At 43.2% G+C, this 24532-nt stretch overlaps 1 protein-coding gene across 2 annotated transcripts; it reads right to left on the bottom strand.

Moving 5' to 3' along the window:
* Positions 1-4217: 4217 nt before the first annotated feature.
* LOC120645198 lies at positions 4218-17695 on the bottom strand. 2 transcript variants are annotated; one of them, XM_039921972.1, is made up of 28 exons: positions 17454-17695; positions 17237-17357; positions 17037-17152; positions 15696-15812; positions 15449-15586; positions 14885-15320; positions 14644-14791; positions 13938-14059; positions 13641-13732; positions 13275-13530; positions 13132-13183; positions 12163-12311; positions 12006-12076; positions 11752-11925; positions 11438-11506; positions 11189-11293; positions 11022-11111; positions 10272-10347; positions 10089-10191; positions 9930-9999; positions 9659-9838; positions 6001-6123; positions 5845-5928; positions 5586-5770; positions 5359-5497; positions 5219-5278; positions 4998-5102; positions 4222-4909 (listed from the first exon to the last, which is right to left on the bottom strand). In XM_039921972.1, the coding sequence occupies exons 1-28, from the start codon at positions 17550-17552 to the stop codon at positions 4796-4798; spliced, it is 3594 nt and encodes a 1197-aa protein (XP_039777906.1). In that variant the 5' UTR covers positions 17553-17695; the 3' UTR covers positions 4222-4795. The 2 variants fall into 2 exon arrangements, with proteins under 2 accessions (XP_039777905.1, XP_039777906.1); XM_039921971.1 differs by having other exon boundaries at positions 4218-4909; positions 14644-15320; positions 17454-17693.
* Between the last annotated feature and the right edge of the window lie 6837 nt (positions 17696-24532).

A 24532-nucleotide genomic window follows, 5' to 3' on the forward strand; every position in this document is an offset into this window, starting at 1 on the left:
ATTTAAAAGCAGGGGAGTTACTACATGATGAATAGACAGATAGGGATCACAAAGGTACAAACATTTTTTTAAAAAAAATGGATTCCCCAACGTTGATGAAAAATAGATCAAGCAGAATCTATATGAGACCATGTACGTGTAAGGAAAAAAAATCGCTCACACGCTCAGAACTTTCAGGCTTCCACACCTCCCATGGAGCCACAGCGCAACCTGGAGGGCTGGAATCCTCCATTGACATGAAAGGAGCATCTGATCTCGCTACCTCCAAGGTCGCTTGTTATTATAGATTTTCATCGGGCCCCAGATCCGTGGGCCGATCCGAAGCCCGAATTTTTTACCCGGCATGGGCCCGGCCCGACACGAACTTAAAAGGGCCCAGGCCAGCCCGGCACGGGCGTCGTGCCGTGCTTGAGCCGCTCCCTCGGCACGTGGGCCGGCTCGGCCCGGCACGATTAGCCTTCGGCCCGTTGAGGCACGTGGGTCAGTCTGTGAGCACGACGGCCCACGAGGCCCGCTGGCTCGGGTTTATAAGGGGAGGGCGACGAGGGGCGGCCGGCTCCCAAACCCTAGCCTCATTCGGTCATTCCCCCTGCCGGCCCGGCCCGACAGACCCGTCCTCTGCCTTCCCCGCTCCTCGGCTCCTCCTCCCAACGAGCCGCTCCGCTCCTCAAACCCTAGCCTACTCCACGGCTCCGCCACTCCCCTCGCCTCCTCCGCCTCTCCTCACCTAGATCCGATGGCCCCCTCCCTTCTCCTCCACCTCTACTCGCCGGATCTGGCTTCTCGGTGGTCCTCCTCGCCTCCCGCGACGTAGCTCGGCCTCCTCGGCTTCTCTGCTCACGCGCTGCCAGATCCGACGTGGCGACGCTGGCCCTGCACGAGCACCTTCTCCTCCCTCTCTTGTGGCCTGCGATGGGGATTCAAGAAGGGGAAGGCGGGGAAGGCTGAGCTGTGGTGACGCGAGCCAGATCTTGTTGTCTTGCCTCCTCGACTCGCTGGTCTCCGGTGCTCCTCTGCTCGCTGTCAGATTTTCTCCCCCTCCCTTTGTTTTGTTGCTTCTCGACCTTCTTCGCCTTCCTCTTCTCCAATCCCCATCCGGCCATCTCCCTCTCCTAGTCTCCGGTGAGGTCGTCGATGGCAACTCCGGTGCTCCGACCAAAGGTAACTTCGGTTTCCCCTCCTGCTCGCCATCCTTTATTTTTTTGAATTCATTACTGACTTGCCACTTGGCACTTGCTTCTTGGCTTCACTTCTTTCTTGCACAGGCCATTGAGGGACCGGAGGCTGACGATAGCCGACGGCGATGACCCTACGTCCTACAAGTATGAGTTGCGGGCAATGGGTCTTTGCAGAGATGATGAGGAAGACCTGGCTGGGGATGCAGAGGAGTTGCTTGGCAGCAATGCTGCCATCGACCTCGATGCTGACATCCCAGCACATCTTGAGGGGCAGTCTTCTCAGCCGGCCGGGTCTGAGAGCGTTAACACCTCTTCTAGGAAGAGGAGGGCATCCACCTCTAAGGTCTGGAATGATTTCGACGAGATCTATGAGGTAATCGCTGGTAACGAAGTTCGAACTGGTGCTAAATGTAATCATTGCAAGAAAGATTTCAGTGGTAAATCGACCCATGGTACTGGCCACTTGAGTAGGCACATTCCTATATGCCTTGTTTTGAAAGGTAGATCTGCTCTGCCCCAATCTCAGTTTAAATTTAATCCTGATGGCTCTGTGCACACTTGGGAGTATAAACCTGATGTTGCTCGCACCCAGTTGTGTAGGTTAATTGCACGTCTTGACCTACCTTTATACTTTGGTGAATCTGATGCTTTTGAAGAGTACATAACTACTGCTCATAATTCTAGATTTGCTAAGGTCTCTAGGCAAACAACCACTAGAGATTTAGCTAAGTACTTTAATGATCGTCATGCTCAACTTGTTGAATGTTTGAAGTCTGTATACTATTTTGCTCTTATTTCTGATATCTGGTCTGGTAATGCTAAGGAGGATTATCTTAGTGTGGTTGCTCACTATGTGAATGTTGATTGGCAATTAGAGAAGAGGACCATAGGTCTCAGATTGATTGATGTGTCTCATAATGCTGAGAATATTGCTGAGCATATTACTTCTGTTCTTGCTGATTATGAATTAACTGATAAAGTATTCTCTGTTACATTGGACAATGCTGATGCTAACACAAGATCTATTAATCAACTTAATCATGTGCTGTCAAGTTATGTTGGTAGCTTGTTCCTGCATCAGAGATGTGCTTGTCATATCATCAATCTTATTGTCAAGGCTGGCCTTGATGTGTTTAGACCTATGTTGTCTGCATTTAGAACTGCTATATCATTTTTAAATTCATCCAACCAACGCATTGCTGCCTATAAATCATATTGTATTGCTGTTAATGCAAGACCTCGCAAGTTTGGCTTGGACATGGATGTGAGATGGAATTCCACCTATCTCATGTTAAAACATCTCTTGCCCCATAAGAACTCATTCTCTGTTTTTATCACCACTAACCATTCTTTGATTGATGGCCAGCCACTCTTGACAGAGCAACACTGGTATGTTGCTGAAAAACTATTTGAATTCCTTGAATAGTTCTATGATTCCACTGTTGTTCTTTTTGGTGTTTATTATCTCACATCTCCATTAATATTGCATCATGTTCTTGAGATAGCTAGCCATCTTAATGCTTATGAAAATGACAGAGATTTAAGAAATATTGTTGTTCCTATGAAAGATAAGTTTTTGCAATATTGGTGTGACATACCTATGCTTTATATCTTTGCATTTATATTGGATTCTAGGGCTAAGATGAAAGGTTTTAGCAATATTATAATGCTTTTGTCACAGCTTAATGGAAATAATTACTTCTGTTACTTGACTGAGGTTAGGGCTGAATTATCTGTTGTTTTTGCTAAGTATGATGCAAAGTTTAGCTCTGTAAGGATGCAAAGGGCTGCAACACCAGACCCTACAGATAAAGAAAGGACTGCTTGGGGTAAAATCTTTGGGAGTGATGCTAGTGTTGGTTCTAGTTCTGCTGCTGGTCTTGGTTCTAAGCTTGGTTCTGGGCTTGGTGGTTCTTCCTCCTTGCATAGGATATCTTCTGCTAGTGCTTTGTTGCATGCTGCTACTATTGGTGCTTCACTAGCTGCTGCATCTGAACTTTCTGCCTACATGGATAGTGATACTGTTAACCATTACGACGATGACTTCAACATTTTGAACTGGTGGCATGAACATAAACTTTCTTATCCTGTTCTTTCAATCCTAGCTAGAGATGTTATGATTGTGCCTGTTTCTACAATATCATCAGAGTCTGCTTTTAGTACAACTGGCAGGATTATCGAGGAGCGGCGATGGCGTCTGGGCCCTGAGATGGTGGATATGCTGGCTCTGGTGAAGGATTGGGAGCTAGGAGATGCAAGACTTCAGCATACAGTTGAGGATCAAGAACTGGAAGACTCTTTTGAAAACTTGTATCTGGATGAAGCTGAATTTTGTGTAATTGAACTTGAAATGTTGTAATTGAACTTTGAACAAGTTAGAGCTACATGTACTCTTTTCCTTTGTAGAGTTTTGTCCTCACAAGGTGTGAGGTTTTACCTACAAAAATTTTTAATGAGGCAGTAAATAAAACAGGTCAAATTAGATAAAGCGTCGTGCCATGCCCGTGCCGGTACCTAGGCACGCGGGCCGACCCAGCCCGGCACGACTAAATAAACAGGCCTGACATGCCGGGCCAGGTCGGACCCGGGCCGTGCCGGGCCGAGCGGCCCAAATGGCCAACTATACTTGTAATGGCTCTGTTGCACCTTGTTTCCAAATGAAATTGGCAACAAAGAAGAACATGCAGCAGATGGATTAATCAAGAGACAGACCACTCAAGTGAACGCCAGGCTTGAACCGAACATCAACCTGCACCCTAGAGTGAACACCAGAATTTTCGGCATTGTTTCAGAAGGAAAAGAATAAAATGGAATTAGCAGCTAAAATTACTGATAAAGTAGTTCCAACTCCTGCATACAGCAGAACTGCATGTACAGGCAGAACTGAATTGGCGCAGTAAAAGACAGCACGCAAGCATACAGCTCTTCAATTTACATCAGCATGCCATGGCGACACAGCTATTCCACGCATAAATAAAAAATTAATATCGGCAAAAGTAGATGAATCTTATTGGCATTTCAGAATTTGAATACAACAGAAGCATAAAACTCATGAATCTTAATTCATGTGTTGGCATTGATTTCACAATCATCCCACAATCAACTCAAGATACAAATAAATTTCAACAACCGCACAGGCACCTTTTCATAATTCTTATGATGGCGCAAGTCCAATTCAACCCACGGCCAGTCACCGTATGCTAAAAGTTACTGTACCATACTGTCAACAACAGGATGAAGATGTCTTTATTTCCCATGTCCCTTCATTTCACATGTACAGAGGTACACAAAGGCCTATAGCCAAAGTCCAAGGACAATGGCTGCAACAAAGTTAAAAAAGAAACAGCAGAAATAGAGGAATAAGATGGAGGGGCAATGGAGGCATAACTTAATAACTCTGGAACCTCAAACAGCTGGTAATCGAACTCGGATGACTCGGTACACAATTTTAATTACACCGGGCGGAAGGACGACAGCCGGCCACAGCTACTGGGGAGAGTTGGAAAAACCCGATTGGTTTAGGGCCGGCCAAGTCACGACGCACATGCCATGGGGTGTACTATGGTGGCTATACAATATGGCACGATTGTCATCCTTCTGATTTTATGCTCATGCCATCACATGAAGTAGCTCAGTACTTTCTTCTTCCTAGACCCGCCTTCACCGTACAGGTCATTCCATTGAAGAAGCTCATTCATGTTTGCTGAATCAGATGAAACACTTGCACAAACCTACAGTGGGTAAAAAGAGATTAACTGGTGCTCCCCAAACAAGAATACAGGAATGGATACAAAATGTTGGCAAATCTTGTTCTCTCACCTGCTCATGGGCAGATTTGAAGTCATCTATGCTAAGAGGACGAATGTCCTCACTGCCATACAATGCAGGCTCAGGCTTTCCTTCCGTTTTGGCTAAATTCTTCTCCTGCATAAAACAGAACAAACAACTCAATTTATTAGACAGTAATATGCATAATTCAGTCACTCCTGCATAATGGAAACAAGTGCAACAAAAAGCAGAAAAGAAACAACATTGTGTACCTTCTTTTCCTTCTCCAGAATTTCTCGAATGGGGTAATGTGCTGCTGTCACGCACAGATTCTGAAAGCACAAACTCGGTGAAAACCATGCAGACCTTTCTATCAATTGGATATATAAAAGCATATCATCATCAAACATACCTTCAGGTCGCTTCCTGAATATCCATCGGTCATATCGGCAAGTGAGTCCAGATCAACATCTGGTCCCAACTCTTCTTTTGCCAGAATTACTTTTAAAATTTTCTCCCTATTGGATGCATCAGGTAAGTTTACCATCAACCTGCAATGTAAACAGTAATAAAATGGTTAAAACCATGCAATCAAAGCAGCAATAAGATAATTCAGCCCCACTGAGAAACTATAGTTACCTGCGAGGGAACCTCCTAATCACAGCCTCATCTAGGTCAAAAGGCCTATTTGTAGCACCAAGAACCAGTACACGCTCTTTATCTTTAGTTCGTAACCCATCCCAGTTTACCATAAATTCATTTTTCATCTTGCGCATCGCTTCATGCTCTCCTGGATTCTCTCTCCTTCCTAGCATACTATCAACCTGCAGAAAGTTAAAACGGTTAAATATGCATTCTATTGACAGTGGTAATAAAAGTAACTTGTGTGCTTGCATACCTCATCAATAAATATAACACTGGGAGCTATTTTACTTGCTAGTGAGAAAACAGCCTTTACGAACTTCTCTCCTTCACCAAACCACTAAGATAAACGAACCAATGGTTAGCCCTGAGACACGCAGTGAACCTAGTTATTCTTTAGGGGAAATAATACCTTTGATGTAATGCTCGACATTGATATATTGATGAAATTAGCGCCCGCTTCAGTTGCCACTGCTTTTGCAAGCATAGTTTTCCCGGTGCCAGGAGGTCCAAAAAGCAGTATTCCCTTGCAAGGCTGCAAACAATGAATTGAGGGGGCAGGTTTAAGATCTCAACTGGGGAAAACAAGATAATACTCAAATGAAGTTTCCAGATTCCAACAAATCTAAGATTAACTAATACATTATTAAATAATATAAAATAAAGAGATATTCTATGCCTGGGTACGATGATAAGTGAGCAAAGGTCGGGTCGTCGCAGCCTGAGTGGCGCGCTACATCTACGCCCGGGTGTAGTGAAAAATGAGCTAAGGGTCTTCGCACTTCCCTCGACGGGTGCGAAGGGTAACGAAGTTAGCCGAGCAAACTAGGATTCGTATAGATAGGTGGAACGTAGGATCCCTAACGGGTAGGTTGCGAGAGCTAGTTGATGCAGCAATTAGGAGGCGTGTAAATATTCTATACGTTCAAGAGACTAAATGGAAGGGCCAGAAGGCGAAGGAGTTTGAGGATACTGGCTTCAAGCTTTGGTACACGGGAGCAACACCGGGTAGGAATGGTGTCGGTATCTTGATCGATAGGAGCCTTAAGGATGGAGTCGTAGAGGTTACAAGGCGAGGCGACCAGATTATCCTAGTCCGGTTGGTAGTTGGAGATTCGGCTATGAATGTGATTAGTGCCTATGCCCCTCAAGTAGGCCTTAGTGAGAGCACCAAGAAGCAGTTCTGGGAAAATTTGGATAGCGTGGTTAGTACCGTGCCTATTAGCGAGAAACTCTTCATAGGAGATCTCAACGGCCATGTGGGTGCGACTAATGTAGGGTTCGAGTGAGTGCACGGGGGTTTTGGGTATGGTAGCAGGAGTCAAGAGGGGGATGATGTTTTGAACTTCGCGCTAGCCTATGACTTGTTGATAGCGAATACCTTTTCAATAAGAGGGAATCTCATCTTGTGACCTTTCGTAGTGGACAACACTTGAGCCAGATCGACTTTATCCTTGCTAGGAGGGAGGATAGACATGATTGCTTAGATAGTAAGGTGATACCTGGGGAGTGTGTTGTCCCTCAACAAAGCTGGTGGTGGCGGACTTTCGTTTTCGGGTACGTGTCCACCGGGACAAACGGGCCAAGAGTGAGAGAACGAAGTGGTGGAAGCTTAAAGGGGAAGCAGCGCAAACGTTTAAGGAGATGATGCTACATGAGGGGTCTTGGGAAGAAGGAGAAGATGCAAACGACATGTGGCTAAAGATGGCAACATGTGTTCGGAGGGTGGCCGTAGAGGTGGTTGGCGTGAGTAGGGGAAGCATACAGAAAGGTAAAGACACTTGGTGGTAGAATGACGAGGTGCAAGGGGCTATAAAGGAGAAGGAGTGTTTCAAGCGTCTCCACCTTGACAAGAGTGCAGCCAACATCGAAGGTTATAAATTAGCGAAGAGGGCTGTAAAGCGGGCTGTGAGTGTAGCAAAGGGTAAGGCGTATGATGACCTGCATCAGCGGCTAGGCACGAAAGAAGGGGAGAAGGACATTTATAGGATGGCTAGAATCCGCGAGCGGAAGACAAGGGACATCAACCAAATCAAATGCATCAAGAATGAGACAGATCGACTTCTAGTGAAGGATGAGGAGATGTAGGGTAGATGGCGAGAGTACTTCGACAAATTATTTAATGGAGAAAATGAAGGCCTTAGCCTTGAGTTAGATAACTCTTTTGACGATACCAACAGACGCTTCGTGAGGAGAATCCAGGAGGCAGAGATCGGGGAGGCTTTGAAGAGGATGAAGGGAGGTAAAGCGATGGGCCCTGATGGTATACCCATTGAGGTGTGGAGATGCTTAGGTGACAGAGCGATAGGCTGGTTAACTAAGCTTTTTAACCTCATCTTTCGGTCAAACAGGATGCCTGAAGAATGGAGGAGAAGTATACTAGTACCGATCTTCAAAAATAAGGGAGATGTTCAAAGTTGTACTAACTACCGTGGGATTAAGCTGATGAGCCATACGATGAAGCTCTGGGAGAGGGTTATCGAGCACCGCCTAAGAAGAGTGACGAGAGTGACCCAAAACCAGTTTTGGTTCATGCCTGGAAGGTCGACCATGGAGGCAATTTTCTTAATACGACAATTGATGAAGAGATATAGGGAGCAGAAGGACTTGCATATGATCTTTATCGACCTCGAGAAGGCGTATGACAAAGTAACGAGAAATGTCATATGGTGGGCCTTGGAGAAGCACAAAGTTCCAACTAAGTACATTACCCTCATTAAGGATATGTACAAGGATGCGATGATGTTTGTCCGGATATGTGATGGTGACACCACTGACTTCCCTATTAACATAGGCCTACATCAAGGGTCAGCATTGAGCCCTTATTTATTTGCTTTGGTGATGGATGAGGTCACAAGGGACATACAAGGCGATATCCCTTGGTGTATGCTCTTTGCTGATGATGTGGTGTTGGTTGACGAGAGTAGGGTAGGGGTTAATAGGAAGTTAGAACTGTGGAGATGCACGTTAGAGTCGAAAGGGTTCAGACTTAGTAGGACCACGACCGAGTACTTGATGTGCGAGTTCAGCGCGACTAGGCAGGAGGGTGGAGATGTTAGGCTCGATGGGCAAGTGGTGGCCCAGAAGGATACTTTTCGGTATCTTGGATCGATGCTTCAAAAGGATGGTGACATTGATGAAGATGTTAGGCATAAAATCTCAGCTGGATGGTTGAAATGGCGCCAAGCTTCTGGCGTCCTCTGCGACAGGAGGGTGCCACAAAAGCTAAAAGGTAAGTTTTATAGGACAGCGATTCGCCCGGCGATGTTATACAGTGCTGAATGTTGGCCTACAAAAAGGTGACATGTCCAGCAACTGAGTGTAGTAGAGATGCGGATGTTACGGTGGTCTTGCAGGCACACAAGGAGGGATAGAGTCCGAAATGAAGTTATTCGAGATAGGGTCGGGGTGGCACCAATTGAGGAAAAACTTACCCAACATCGGCTGAGGTGGTTTGAACATGTCCAACGGAGGCCTCCTGAGACGCCGGTGCGTAGTGGGGTTCTAAAGCATGTCGATAATGAAAAAAGGGATAGAGGTAGACCCAAACTGACTTGGGACGAGTCGGTTAAGAGAGGTAGCTTTAGATAGGAGTGCTTGGAGACTAGCTATCAACGTGCCTGAATCGTGACCTTTGTGTCTCTTGGGTTTCATCTCTAGCCTACCCCAACTCGCTTGGGACTAAAGGCTATGTTGTTGTTGTTGTTGTATAAAATAAAGAGATTATGAAGCCTTGGAAGACAACTAGACAAGAGTTCATTTAAAATTCAGTAGATGAAAGCCCTTATCTATCCTTCAGTCTAGACTCAGCTAGTCCATAAGCCTAAATATTAGTCTTCCAAAGTATTTTGCCACGCATAATAAAAAGATCCTTAGATTTTATTTTGTTTTCATGCAAATTGCTTCAAGAATAGTCAAGCTCTGTTCAAAGTAAAATGTACTAACTGATTCTTACATCATAGTTCAACAATTGAAAAAACATCAACGATACAGGCAACCTACAGTTCGAAAGGAAACTCTAGCACCGCCATGCAAGAGATTTCAAGCATAATAAGACTTAATGATGCTACCTTTGTTAACTGCCCTTTGCAAAATAATTCAGGCCTTTGTAAAGGGAGCATCACCAGCTCCTTTAATGTGTCCTTTACATTCTCCAGGGCTCCAATATCATCAAAGGTAACTCCAATGTCATTAGGTGGTATAACATCCGCCAGAAGCCTTTTCTCAAATTCGTTCTCTGTGACAACATCCTGAGAAATAGAGAAAAATTCAGAAGTAGAGCGCTCAGTAACTAACTTTAGTAACAAGAAAGCTTATGAATATGTTGGAAGAGTGTACCACCTTCAGTGATTTTTTGGAGCTCTTGTTGTCGCTTTGCATGCTCTGTAGCATGCTGAGCCCATGCTTGAGGCTGTCATTTGTAAATGATTTAACATCCCACTGAGATTTTATTTGAAATGAAATGTAGGAAAAAAGACCTAAGAAAAAAGATGTGTTTACCTTTCACTTGTGAGTACAAGTTTAGCATCCTTGGAGTTGGAGGTTTCAACTTTATTGTGCTTAAGGTGATAACTCACTGCATACCCAACGATCTTGTCCACATCTAAGAAAGGTTGGATTAGAAAGGGTTTAGATTGATATTCTTTAGAAAAAATGTAAAGAAACCAAAACCAAAGTACTTACTTTCATTACTCAGTGATTGGTCCTTGATGAATAAGTCTTCAAGGTCATTGCATTCAATTCCATTGCGGCTAAGAAACTGCATTACAAAACAAGTCGATTCTATGGGGATAATTGATGCTTTCAACAACACTGATAGCAAAAACATAGATATAAAATAATCCCATAAATACAATGGATGAAAATATGCATTCATACAGATGCAAAAAGCAACAGGGCATCAACGGTGTTGGACTGAGGATAAAAGCCCCCACCCCTCCCACTATAACACTTGGGTTTTATGGTCAGGTTGGCTAGGTGGGGCGCTCTAACTTGGTACCAGAGCCAAGGTCCTGGGTTCGATCCCTCCCGGCCACGCAAATTCCGCTGCGCGATTTCCCCTGCGTCTCTCGTGTGCTGAGACCTGCTGCGGGCTACGCCGGGCACTAGAACCTGCTGCGGGCTACGCCGGGCTCGCACGCCGTAGGGGGAATGTTGGACTGAGGATAAAAGCCCCCACCCCTCCCACTATAACACCTGGGTTTTATGGTCGGGTTGGCTAGGTGGGGTGCTCTAACTAACGGAAGAAAAATACAATCAAACAACATTTATAATTGATCACTTTAGAAAAATATGGCATTTTTCGTTATGGAAATTCAAGCCCTTTGAAAATAAGCTTGAGGATGGGAATAGATCAGTCATCACACTGTTTACAGTGGGAAATATGAAGTTCCAAGTGATAAGTATAATGTTCTGTATTATATTGCAGCTTACCGCGCGAATGTTACCAACATTTGATTTGGCTTTAAGGGTTTCAACATCGCGATCCAACTGCTGCTTCCAATCTGTAAGTAGAGCTTCATCCTGTAAATTTTATTCCTTCGATTAGACAATATACATAGTAACAATACTTAAATGAGTGTAAAAAGAGAGATTATCACCTGTGGAAGCTGGATAGATATTTTGTTGGGGAAAAGTTTATTTAGATGTTTCATTGCCTTTGGACTTTCTTTGTTCCTTTCATGCAATCTGTTACCAAAGCTATCCTGCATTTTTAAAATTGTAATGAATTAAAACAATTCAAAGCAGGGAGAAAACATCAAATCCATGGGCTCATCAGACTATAAACTTTAACCATCTACATTTAGAAACTTTCATGAAGAGCTAAGAGTGAGATAATGAAAATTTACCGGGAAAAGGTCAAAAAGTGTCTGACTGCTACTGGCAAACTTCGTAAAAAGAAAACCTCCAGGATGTGCCTGCAAGAAAGATCACAGCAGCATCTTAGCAAAAAAGTGCTGGAACTTGAAGTTAAGTAATTGGTAAAAATTAAAGAAGGGTAAAAAGGGGATATGCCAACAAAGAATTCACAGTTCTGCAATGTGAAATTAATCCTAGTTCTGTTATATTCTAGAAGGCATGCAGGAACCAATATAAAACAATACCATCAGAACTTCAAACCCTCACAGTCAAAAATGTAGTTTCTAAGGAATAACGCACGTACCTTCTCTTTGCGGCTGTCCATCTGGGTGTGGGATCCTATAATAAGGACACCAGATGGAAGCGATTCGAGTTTGCTCCTCAAAGATGAAAGTGACTCGGTAATTCCAGTGAATGATTTCTCTACATCCTTAAGTAACACTATAAGTGGTCCAGATTTGTTTTCTTCTGAAATTACCTGAGAGGAAATAAAATCATACTATTATACACAAGGCTAACTTCATATTTTACAAGATTGTTACTTCCAAAAAGCAGTACCTCAATTAACTCGGTCATAGCTAGCCTCTCAACTTCTTCACCAGCGGAAAAGTCTGGGCGAAGTAATTCAGCTGTGGGAGTGATGCATGGTCAGCAGTAAATAAGAAATTCAAAAAGCTGCCAAAGTAGTTGCAAGAGTTCAGAAGTTTGAGCTAACCAGAACAGAAAAAACCGTGATCTTCCTCACACAACCCGCCAAGATCAGTACCATCAGGGATCTGCTTGTCAAATCGGACACCGATTTTTGAGGATCCATTATCTTCAAAAGCAAGCATCACTCTACCTCGATAACCGTAACTTGGTCCCCTGGAGATCAATAAAGTAATTTATTAAAAGAAATATATGTATTGAACAATATGGTGGCTAAAAAACAAAAATATGTCCTTAGGAGAAAGGATGCTTCTTTTTCAATCTAACTCTAAGTGAATGCAACAGGACAGTAAGTTCAACGCAAGCTCGTACTCAGTTGTCAATGAGAACTCTTGTATTCTAGTTTTCATTTCCACTTCCTATAAGGTGTTTCAAGTAAACAAAGAATATAAGTGGAACAATTGTATTGACAAGAGAATCCTGTGTAAGAAAGCATTGATGTAAACCAGGCCTACAGACACAAACTTCATGAAGACAAGGTGTTTCATCCAATCATAGTGATGAATACACATATATTGTGAACAATTGACAAGCTCAATCTTGCCCGTCAATGCAATATGCGCAGCCCAACTACCAGATGGTCCACTTGAACTAGGTTAGCCGAATCCAACTTGATAAAATGAAAAGGTGCATAAGTGCAACAGGGAAAATCCCACCGCCAACATGTAACGCCAAAATTGAGTGTGTACAAATTTTCACCAATATTGTGCTCCGATATTTCATTAATACTACCAAACTATAAAGATCATAAAATATCTCTTCAAGAAATGCATACATCAAATGACAAATGTCAATTAATATTCTTTTACAAAATATAGGGCAGAGATTATCTGTCCTTGAAACTCTCATACCACTCAAATGATAAATTTCCTCATAGCACTACTGCATACACTGCCAACTCACCAACTGCAACAAAAATCTGATGAAAATAATGTAGAAACCTAAGGAGCGTTGGATAAAACTGAAGATAGAATACCTTTGTGATAATGAGGCTGGCAGAGCTGGACCAACATACCGTACCCTATCACCTACAAAAGATGTGGCAGTAAAATCTGTAAAATCATGATTGAGTCAAATACAACTCAATTGCTAAGTAATAATAGAGCAAAACTAACAAACCTTCTCTGAAAGTATAGCTCTTGGATGTAGCTGTTGATGATTCTTGTTTGGGTAGCGATGCAGAATGCAGAGTGGATGTTCCCACAATATCAGCATTCACACTTGAAGTTGGTGCGGCAGGCCTCCTGAAGTGAACAGCATCTGCCAACGAAGAACGATGCTTCTGAAATATTGCAAACTTCTCACCAGCTGCCTTATCCCCTGATTTATCAGACTTCCCAACATCTTTCTGGGATTCTGGATCCTTTAAAGGCGCCTACATGGATTTTCCTTTTTGTTCAGTTATATGAAAATGATACTGCAACATTGCTTAGCTTCTGAATATTCTTGAGCAGTAACAAGTAATTAAATACATGGTGATCTTACCCCAGGCAGCAAAAGTGAATCCACAACAAGTAGTCTAGCACCAAAATGTTTGGCCAGTGCTTTTACCAATGTTTCCTGATAAATCTCAGAACCTAAATGACAGAAAAATTAGATGAGTACATTATCAAACAAGTATGGCCACTACCATTAATAGAGAAAAGTATAGCCACTGCCATTATTAGAGAAAAGTATGGCCACTGCCACAAATCAAGGCTTAGTGACCTCATTTTAAATCAATGGAAACATGTGCTAGAAAACAAAGGAAGTATTGGTTCCAAACTGTGACAAAGGAAGTACCTGCTGGACCAGATAACAAAATTCGCTGGTTTATTGATGAAATCTCAGCAAATTGCTTGATGAACTCCTTCTTTTCCAAGTGTATGAATGCACATGATAAGAGCACATTCTTTGTATTCTCACTGCATGAGATGAGAGCCGATAAAATATGAAGATATGGAAATGTGATCAAACAACAAATATCATGCTGCATGCCAATGTTGATCTGCAAACTGCCTCGACGTGACTTCAAAGATAAAAGCTTAACCTACAATCTAAAAAACTAGACCGGTGGGGTTAAGATCTCCCCATGGTTTTTCATATGAAGAAGAAACCTTCTCCCAGCCTAGAAAAACACCAGAACCTCAGCTTTGTTTTGTAAAGCCAGCCCCATAAATTCGTTCCTGCGAGGGTTCCAACCCGGACCTGCTGGGTTCTACTCAGGTGCTCTAACCACTAGGCTAGAGGCCCTTTCACTACTCAACCTACAATCTTTTTTTAAAAATAAACTCAACATACAATCTAAGAAACTGAACATACACCAACTTAGCAACCTCAAAACTAACCAAAGCAGAACAGACAATTAGGCTTCGGTTTTTCATAATGTAGCATATACATAACAAAGGCGTCTGCATATTGTGAAATTTCAAATAGACAGTATGATAAGATCACACATAAACAGAATAATATCACAGCAGCAAAGGAACATAAATCCAAAGCATATCACCTGAGATAATAAGGAAAATTCTCAAAGGTAACATCAATATCACTTGGACTAATAATCCCTTGTTTCATCCCATCCTTAAAGGCTTGACATCTACTTGGAGGCACACTGGTTGTAAGATCCCTGATGATATCCCTCTGATCTTCAAGAGCTTTAAAAACATCACCAGTCAAATCGAACTCGGGTACAGTTGATCCTGTAAACATCCTCACAACTGGCCTTATCTTATAGGTTGCAATCTTACCGATTTCCGCACCAAGATGAGCATCAGGCCCAAAGCCATTTTGTTGGCAGGTATCGTTTGCAGCATCATCAGGAGACACGGGAGCAGCAGCCACATCCATTGAAGAGTCTTCAATGTTAGAATTAACCTCATTAGCATTTTCCCCATTCTCACATTCCTTATCAGGGCTAACAGCGCGCCCCTTTGATTTATCCGAAGCAGACGATGCCATTGGCCGCACTACTCCTTGGCTATTCTCAGCAGGAGGTACTGCTGATACATCCTTTGGCTGATCAGAAATAAATGCCAACATCTCTTCACCAGCAACAGATAAAGTGTCTGGTGTTCTTTTATCTGTACGGATGCGCTTAGCACTAGCAACCGGAGATTCTAACAGGCTAACAGCAGATGATGGCACCACCTTGTGAACTTTGTCATTCAACAGATGCTGAAAAATCTGTGAATCAGTCAAGGAAAAAGCAGGCAACGTACGACAGTTTTCCATTACTGGATATAGTTGCAGTAATGAAGAATGAGATACATAAAATTGCATGATTGAACAAACAAGAAATGATGGTAGGATACATAAGCCTGGCGGCATGAACTGAATACGACTTCATCACCTCCTGTAAGGGGAACTTTTGTGCCTGCACTTATGGTTCTTCCATTTAAGTAGACCATACCCTTCTTGCCTACAACTTCTAACTCACATTGGCCTCCTTGCTGACAATAAAACATCAAAACCAATGAAATACTTGCAAAAACAAAACACTTGAGAATGTTCTTGTGCTCCTCGCTTAATGAATCTGAACCATAAAAACAAAGGGCGTACCTCAAGGCGCCGCAGCTTGCAAAGCATTTTGCTAACAGGTTGGTCTTTCAGCCATAAATTACAGCTTTTGCTTTGGCCAACAGAAAACTGAGGGGCACTGATGGGTTGGTGAGGAGTCTATAATTCACATACGTTTGCTGTCAGTATTTACTAACAGAATGTTTCATGTGTTATTCAAAAATCATTATAAATTGAAAAATGTCAACTTTACCGAAAACATATGTTAGCAAAAGCAACCAACAAAGATTGGCCTACTAGCAACTTTAAATGTGAGGCCTTGACCCATAGATAAATCAATCGTAAATGCACAGGTAACTCAAAAAATGTGTCCAGTTAGGTAGATACAGATTTCTAGAAATTTAGGCTATCGACATTACAGAAGACATGTCAACAATGATTTTAAACAGATCGAATTTGATCAAATAACAACTTAAAATATGACTATAAGTCTACAATACCTGTGACTATTGACTAACTGGTGACGGAAAACCTTAAACAAATGAAGGTGTACTGAAAAAAGATAACTGGAGCGGCTACGCTGGGCAAGTTCAAACACAGATGCTCAAAATTAGGTTCCCACATTTTTAATGGAATAAGAACTTACAAATCCACAAATTCTGAATTGCTATTTGATCCCTACAAACTATAGAGCCGAAAAAAGAAATACTACTGTATCACAAATCAGAAGCATTAAACCCATCAAACAGCTAAAAATAGTAGGCCGTAATGGACCTAAGCATCAAACCGGGCCACCTGATACCACGAATTGCATTTTTCCAGCATTCAAAAGCACCTATCTGGAAGTAGCATTGCCGACTGAAGGAGCACTAGTAAACAGCATACAGTATGGTCAGGTGCCATTTGGGAGGGCTTCTCCCAAAATAGCTTCACCAGTGAAGCCAAAGCAGGTGAAGCTAAGAAAACTGGCTTCACCAGGCTTCTAGTTCATTTTAGCCCAGGCTTACAAAATAGCTTCACACTACATGCCTCGATTTGCGCAAAACAGGTGAAGCCCAAGCCGCAATAAGCCCTCCCAACAGTTCCTTAATATGCCCAACCTAGTTCGGCAACTGTTACCCTTTCCCTCCTCCCAAAAGCTTCTTTTAGAACGCTGACTATCTGTAGCCAGAACCAAACTCTAAACAGCAAAACTAATATTCCGGACTAAATAATCTAGTCAATGTGCAAGATGCTATCAGAATAGCAAAATTTCACCCTAAACGTCCTAAAAATTGAATCTTTATCAGGCCCAGAATAAAAGTTGCCAACTTTAACTTCAATTTCTACAGCATCTACACCAAGTATATTATCCAATAATCGGCTGCCGATTGGTCAGCGCACCTGTGAGCACTGCGATAGCAGCTTCGCCCATGGCGCCACAGGCTGCTGTTGCTCCGGCTCCTTCCTCCTCTTCGAACTCTCGGCCGCCGTGGCAGCTGGCTTATCCGCTCCTTGATCTGCACCAAAGCATCAAAACCTCACGAACTCGATTCCAAAACCACTCCAAACCCTAGGACCCGAAACGCCCGCATATCCCGCACCTTTCTGCGCTGCCGCCGCCGCGTCCTCCGATGGGCCGGCGCTCCTCACGGGGTCCGCGGGGGCGGAATCCTCCTCGGCCCTCCCGGGCGCGGACGCCGTCGGCGACGCAGGGGCCTCCGCCTGGTCAGGACCATGGTTCAGATCGGTTAGCCGACGGGTCAAATCGGGAGGCGGCGACGCGGGATTCTTCGATCCGCGGGGGGGCGGCGCTCTCACCTTGGGCCGCTTCGGGGCAGGCACGGACGAGGAGGATGGCGACGGGGACGGGCGCTTCCCGGCGGCCGCGGCGGCGGAGCTCCGGCGAGTCTCCACCATGGCGTGCGCCGGAGGCGAGGGTTTCCTCTCCGCTCGTCTCCGCTTCCGCTTCTTTTCCACCCCTCGAGCGAGGGGAATTCTTTCGGCTTTCGAGGGGTTTTTTTTTCCTCCTCTGAAAATGGTTTTGTTAAGCTTTTTTTGGTGTCAACGAGAGGAGGGGAAAGGAGGGCCCCCCTTATAAGATTTTTCAGATTTCTCTTTTCTTGCTGATGGTGTATGATTGTGCTGTTTTTTACTAGTAGGATCTACTATCGATTTCGCTAGATTTCTAGGTTGGAAATTGAATAGCTTCGTGTTTATGCGTTTGGGTAAAGTTATAATTTATAGTGGCATTTGCAAACAGTTTCTATGATATTATAAATTTTTAATTGAATCTAGCCGTAAAATAATTATACGATGGATAGATTTGCCAAGTATTTCGTTGTATATATTGGCACCTCGTATAAGCCTCTCCACGCGGCGCTTACATGGCATGATCTTTACACGGTGTTCTACACATCACATGATTACCACGCGGGACTAACCGCTGGCATGATATATCCACGCGGAACAACACAGTATCCACGCAGCACCAATAGATTGATCTCCACATGATACCCGCTGAAAGAAAACTTATACACGGCATGGGCATATATCTCGATGGAATAATCTTCTTATAAGATTTGTCAGTAATAACAGGCTTCAAACGTCACTCCAGTATGGGTTTACAGTAAAATTGGCTGCAGCGTTATCCTGTAAAGCCTACGCTACCCAAGCAGAAAGAGCTTGCTTCCGCCAAATCGAGCGGACTCCCAAGAGCCCGCTAAAGTACGGACATGGTGCGGGGCCCGCCTCAGGCATTGCTGCCCCGCACTCGCCAGTCCTCCCCAGGCGCGATGCTTGGCCGCCGGCGCCGCCATGGACTCGCCATGGCCGCCACCGCCATGGGAGGAGGAGGGGGCGGCGGAGCTCGAGCAGGCGGGACACGCAAGGCCAACAGGAGCAGCAGCGTGTGGATCCGATCGGCGGGGTAGAGCAACGGCTCGCAGGGGAGGAAGAGGCTCGGTCGAAGGAGCCGGCGTGGCCAAAGGAGGGGTGGGGTGCACCATCGTGCAGGCATGGCTGGACCCGCCACGGGCACTGCCGCCATGGATGCGCCATGGCCGCCGGCCAGGGAGGGGGAGGGAGGAGGGGGCGCCAGATCCAGCAGCGCCGGAGCTCGAGCAGGCGGGGTGGAGCTCGAGGAGGCCCGCCATTGGTGGGCGGGGCCCCTGCTCGCCGCGAGGGAGGGAGGGAGGGCGTCGGGTAGAGAGATGGGGAAGGAGGGAGGAGGCTAATAGGGGAGGGAGCGAGGGCGCCAGGGGCTGGCAATGGCAGAGGAAGCCGGCGTGGGGAGGGAGGGAGGCCGGCGGAGGGAGGGGAGAGAGAGAGGAGGGGGGCGGCAAGTGGGTGGGAAATAATTTTAATAAATTTGACAAGTGAACCCCACTGCTGGTAGTTGGTATGGAGTAAGAGATATAGAGGATGGTGGGTGCATGAAAACTAGATACAGAGGAGAGGATCTTGATGAGCAGGCAAGAACATTTCTTGAAGAGCAGCCTAACAAGTGGAACCATCACCACACAACACTCACCAATACAAGAATGTACACCCATCCACTTTCCTAAGGTAGCAAACAATAGTGTGATTTCCATACAATAATTATTGATAAACAAACTATATAGGACGTATATTTGCATTTCTAAGATAGTGAATAGATTAACAATATTCATGCAGCTATCGAAAGACAATATGTAAGTGTTGCAAATTGATGGTGTAATATTCACATGAAACTTACCTCACAGCACCCCGAAGCTAACAATAGAATGGATACCGACATGATATTCATACAAGTTGAACAGAATATATGTTCCTAATCAATGTCTATTAGAAGTCATTTAGAACAATTTACAACAATTTACATTACTTACTAATAGATGATAGCTATGCAACACATACAGTGAGAACAATCTATATCTGTATTAGAATCGTCATTACAAAAACTCCACATGTTAGTCTTTTTTAGTAGAATGGTCCCCATATGAATGTTATAAACACAAAATATCCATACATCCATATTTTAAAATCCAGGCAATGAAAACCCTTAGAGCAAAAATATACTCCTGCAGTGGTGTTTCCGAAAGAATTATGATTCCTCTATTTGAGGAGGATCTATCCTAACGAAAAGTTCCAACTCATTGCAGCAGCTTCTACTATGGATTCAGTTTGACATGAAAACAAAATTTTCCCGGCCTGTCTCATAGTCTTAGAGTTCTATAGTAAAGAATGGTATGGGTCATACACAAAACATCAAGTATCTTTTTCTGCATTTTAAAAAAAGTTTCTTTTGAGCTGTTTTATAATGCATGAGTTACTATTTTATTTGGACTATTGAATGTAGATCGAACCACCTCTAACTAATATGACCGAGATTTATTTCAGCAACATTTTATATTTCTATATAAGATAGATCATTTTCCTTAAAATATTTTTATGGAGCATAATATTAAGCATTTCACTTCTAAAAAAGTAGGTAAACAAAATTCTGACTGTTATTTCATAAACAAGAGGGGGTATTATACAATCCCTTTTGTAGATTCAACTAGACATGGATTTTGGGAAACTATATATATGCTAAGAATGCAGGCGTGTAATGACTGAAAATACAACTAGCTAGAATGCAAGAAGATCCAAGAACAGTTTGAAAAACGTCTCAGTAGTTGGAAAGGTAAACACCTTTCAACTGGAGGTCGTTTAACACTCATTAATTCTGTTCTTAGCAGCTTGCCTATGTACATGATGTCCTTCTTTGAAATACCAAAATGGGTTCGTAAGAAGTTGGACTATTTTCGATCTAGATTTTTTTGGCAAAGTGACGAGCATAAAAAAAGTATCGGCTAGCAAAGTGGGACATCTTGTGTCAACCCAAGGATCAAGGGGGACTAGGGATTCATAATTTGGAATTAAAAAATATAGCTTTGCTCAGTAAGTGGCTGTACCGCCTGTTAACAACAGATAATACATGGCAGCAGATCTTACGCAATAAATACCTAGGGTCTTTGGTACAGGCCCAATGGAAGAGTGGAGATTCACATTTTTGGGCAAGCCTGATGAAGGTAACACGAGATTTTTTAAGATTCGGAACATTTGTGATAAAAGATGGGTCTCAAGTAAGATTCTGGGAAGACATTTGGTTAGAAAATAGTCCTTTACGCGATCAATACCCACAACTTTATAATATAGTAAGGAAGAAACATGATACGGTGGCTGATGTACTAAGTACACAGATCCCGAACCTCTCCTGGCGTAGAGATCTAATTGGCAATAAGTTGGTGATGTGGAATAATCTTGTCTCACGTCTATCAACTATAGTTCTCAGCCAAGAAAGGGAGGAATTTAAATGGAACCTAGACCAGACAGGTGTTTTTTCGGTAAAGTCACATTATCTGGGTTTAATCAATCAGAACACTCCTAACCTAAATAAGAGAATATGGAAATTAAAAGCCCCACTCAAGATAAAGATATTCCTCTGGTATCTTAGACGAGGCGTCATTCTTACAAAGGATAATCTTGTAAAACGGAATTGGCAGGGGAACCAACAGTGCTGTTTCTGTCATGAGAATGAAACGATACAACATCTGTTTTTTAACTGCCGATTCGCGAGAATGGTATGGGCTTCGGTCTATACGGCCTGGGGCATACCAAAACCTCATAATATGCCTAGTATGTGTGGGAGTTGGCTCAATGGAATTTCTAAAGAATATAAGCCACTAGTACTTCTGGGCGCGACAGCCTTGTGTTGGTCTGTTTGGCTATGCAGAAATGCGGTGGTGTTCGATAACAAAAAATCTTCCTTTTTGCAGGTTATCTACTCAACTACGCACTGGCTCCGTACATGGTCTATCCTTCAGAAGTATACTTTGCAGGACAAGCTTGTAGCGGCCTCTCATTTCTTGGCACAGGTGGCCAAGGATTTTTTTGCCCGGGCACATGGATGGCGGTCTAGTCTTCGGATTGACAGTCATTAGTGTGGAAGGATCTTTATCAAACTCTTTTTAGGCTGTGTGTCGTTTATGCAGAGGTTGGGAAAATTTCAAGACGATGTATCACCTTGATGTATTGTGCTTGAAATTAATAAAATTTCCCTTTTCAAAAAAAAAACAACTAGCTAGATAATAGTCGCAGAGTGTATATGTCAATATCTTGCAGTTGCACACGGACTAAGGACTAAGTGATGAACAAAAACTCATTTTGCAGTTGCACATGCCACAAGGTCACATGCATGGACCTGTACGAAGATGCAGTTTTTACAACCGCTCATGACGATAGAAAAAAAAAGGTCGTGATGAGAAATAAATCTACCTTTTGGAATGATGCGGAAGATCTGGAGGCACGCTTTTTTCTCCTTGTGGCAATACCTGAAAATGGCAAGGTCAACGGTGCCCTCGATGGCAGCTGTGAGCAGGTGACTGGCTAGCTTTACTGCTTTAGACTGCCTTTTTTGCAGCTTAGCCCCTCCAAACATTACTCCCTCCGTCTCAAAAAGATCGTTGTTTTTTAACTCAAAGAAATTGCATTTGATCGCTCGTCTTATTCAAATTTTTTATGTATATTATAAGACAAATAAAATATTATTAAAATATCACTGTCCTCGAGGCACAAGTGCTGGGGCCTGAAGCTCCTGGAGATGCTGTCACTGTCAGTGTCCCCGTGTGAACTTTTTTACAGAAAAAACAGGTAGCCTATGTCCTTGTTTAATTTTCTGTCAAAATTTTTACACATCAATATTTGAATACATGCATAATATATTAAATATAGTCGAAAAAATTCGTATTACACAAATGAACTGTAAATCGTGAGACGAATCTAATAAAACTAATTAGATCGTGATTGCTACAGTAAATATATGCTAATGATGGACTAATTAGGTTCATTAGATTCGTCTCGCGATTTATGGACGGAATCTGAAATTAGTTTTTAAATTAATCTATATTTAATACTTCAAATATGAAAAGATTTCATTTCAAAAATTGTACACAGGAAATTAAACAAGACCTATGTAAACATGGGGCATGCTCTATCTTTTTCCCCCTTGGTTTAAATTTGTAGCTGCGTTGGTTTTGGTCAGTTAGAGTGAGAAGCTCGTGTATGATTGTATCATCATCCGGCTGTGCTGTGGCACAGAGAGAGAGAGGCAGGCTTACGTTGACCCTATACTCCCAGGCGGGCATTGTGCACTGTACCATGTCACCAAGCATGCACACACACATGATCTCTCTCTATATATCCATCCCCTGCACATATATAATATGGATAATAAAAAATCGAAGGGGGAAACAAAGAATTAAACACGTTCCTCAATCTATGTATGTGCCTAGCGAAGACTTGGAAGGAAGGTGGCAGCGACGGGGGCGTGCGTGAGTTATCAGCAAGATCACGTACCTTCGGCTTGGAAGTTAAGGTAGCAAAACCCATTGAGAGTATTTTTTATAAAAATTATACGGTACAACTTAGGCACTCACAACATACATACACTCACATCTATAAACGCACATATGTAAATTCTATTCCTATGAGCATTTTTGAAGACTGACAAAATCACTACAGGCGTAGTAAAGTACCGTTAAATTCTAGAATATCGCTTCCACGAGAAGTCGAACCCAGCAGAATCCGAGGTGCTATGGAGAGCATCCTTGATCGGCGCCATACTGCACCCTCATCCGTGGAAAAGGGAAAGGGACCTGTGTTTTCCTGATGCAATAATGTTATGCTAGTCATTATCCTAAAAAACACAAACATCCCGTTAATTTATATAGTTTTCTTTCATTTTAGAATTTGGCTTTGTCCTTGCAACAAAAGGTGCGGATTCCGTGAAACGCTCTGCGGCTAGGTTACTTGATCTGGAACTTGCTATCTATGTCCTCACGTCAGATTTGGAGGATAGGTTCACCATAACCACCTTCTATAGCTCATGGTGGGAATGATTTTTCTTTTTTGGATTGTGCATAACCACCTTCTATAGTTTGGGTAGGGAAAGAGAAATACACCTTTTTTCTTTAGCATCACCACCAAACATTATTGATCATGAACGTGATAAAGAGTTACACACGCCTACTGGCGGATCTAAAAACCAAACCTAAAACTTTATACAAAGAAGATCTAGCCAGATTATGAGCATCTACATTTGAACCTCGTCCTTCGTGGATGGACTGAAATTCTCTGACCGTTGTCTTGATTTCTCGCACAATCTGGCCATAAGGACCCATCGCCTCGTCCTTGATACTCTGGACGACGTTGGCGCAATCACTCGCCAGCACCAGGTTATGCAGAAGCAAATCCTTTCGCAGGACCAAGCCTTCCCTGCATGCAAGGATCTCCAGTGTTTCTGAGTCTGATATATCAGTCAAGACCATCGAAGAAGCTCCAGGAACAGCCCAGTCGAGTCACCAGCGGCCTCAGCTGCCCTGCCCACGAACCTGCAGGTTCGCAATGCCAGCCCAGACGCTGGTCGGTGGTTTCTAGAGCTTCCACTTTCTACCGCACCAAAATCAAGGTATGCCGTTAAAATTAAGAAATCGATTGGTTCATGTATAAGGAATAACTTCAGTATTTTATAATCAAAATTATGGTAAGTCATTAGAAATTTCTTAAACCCTACCGGAGGAAAAAATATGGTCGCCATATTTTGGCACTAGATTAAATGGGTATCTAGATTTCATTGTCCATAATTTGACATGCCCATGATTTGACTCGCTACAATTCTAGCTTGGCAAAAATTAGCATTTAACCGATCAGTCTCGTAACCATAGCTCTTATTTGGAGAGACTAAAATTGAATGCTAAATTTTAACTTTTATTAACACTTGTATTTTTGCTAAATTTTTCAAGCACTCACTTTACAACTCCTGCACTATTCGGATACAGCAGTACTAAAAGCTATCATTGCCACGTGGATCCAAACGT

This window comes from Panicum virgatum, chromosome 8K, assembly GCF_016808335.1.
Source record: "Panicum virgatum strain AP13 chromosome 8K, P.virgatum_v5, whole genome shotgun sequence".
Taxonomy (NCBI): Eukaryota; Viridiplantae; Streptophyta; class Magnoliopsida; order Poales; family Poaceae; genus Panicum; species Panicum virgatum.

Coding starts and splice junctions, on each gene's coding strand:
- LOC120645198 (XM_039921971.1), bottom strand. CDS start 17,552: ATGGTGGAGACTCGCCGGAGCTCCGCCGCCGCGGCCGCCGGGAAGCGC. Junction 11,926..12,005: donor CTATGACCGAGTTAATTGAG/GTACTGCTTTTT, acceptor ATTTCCTCTCAG/GTAATTTCAGAAGAAAACAA. Junction 4,910..4,997: donor TCAAATCTGCCCATGAGCAG/GTGAGAGAACAA, acceptor TACCCACTGTAG/GTTTGTGCAAGTGTTTCATC.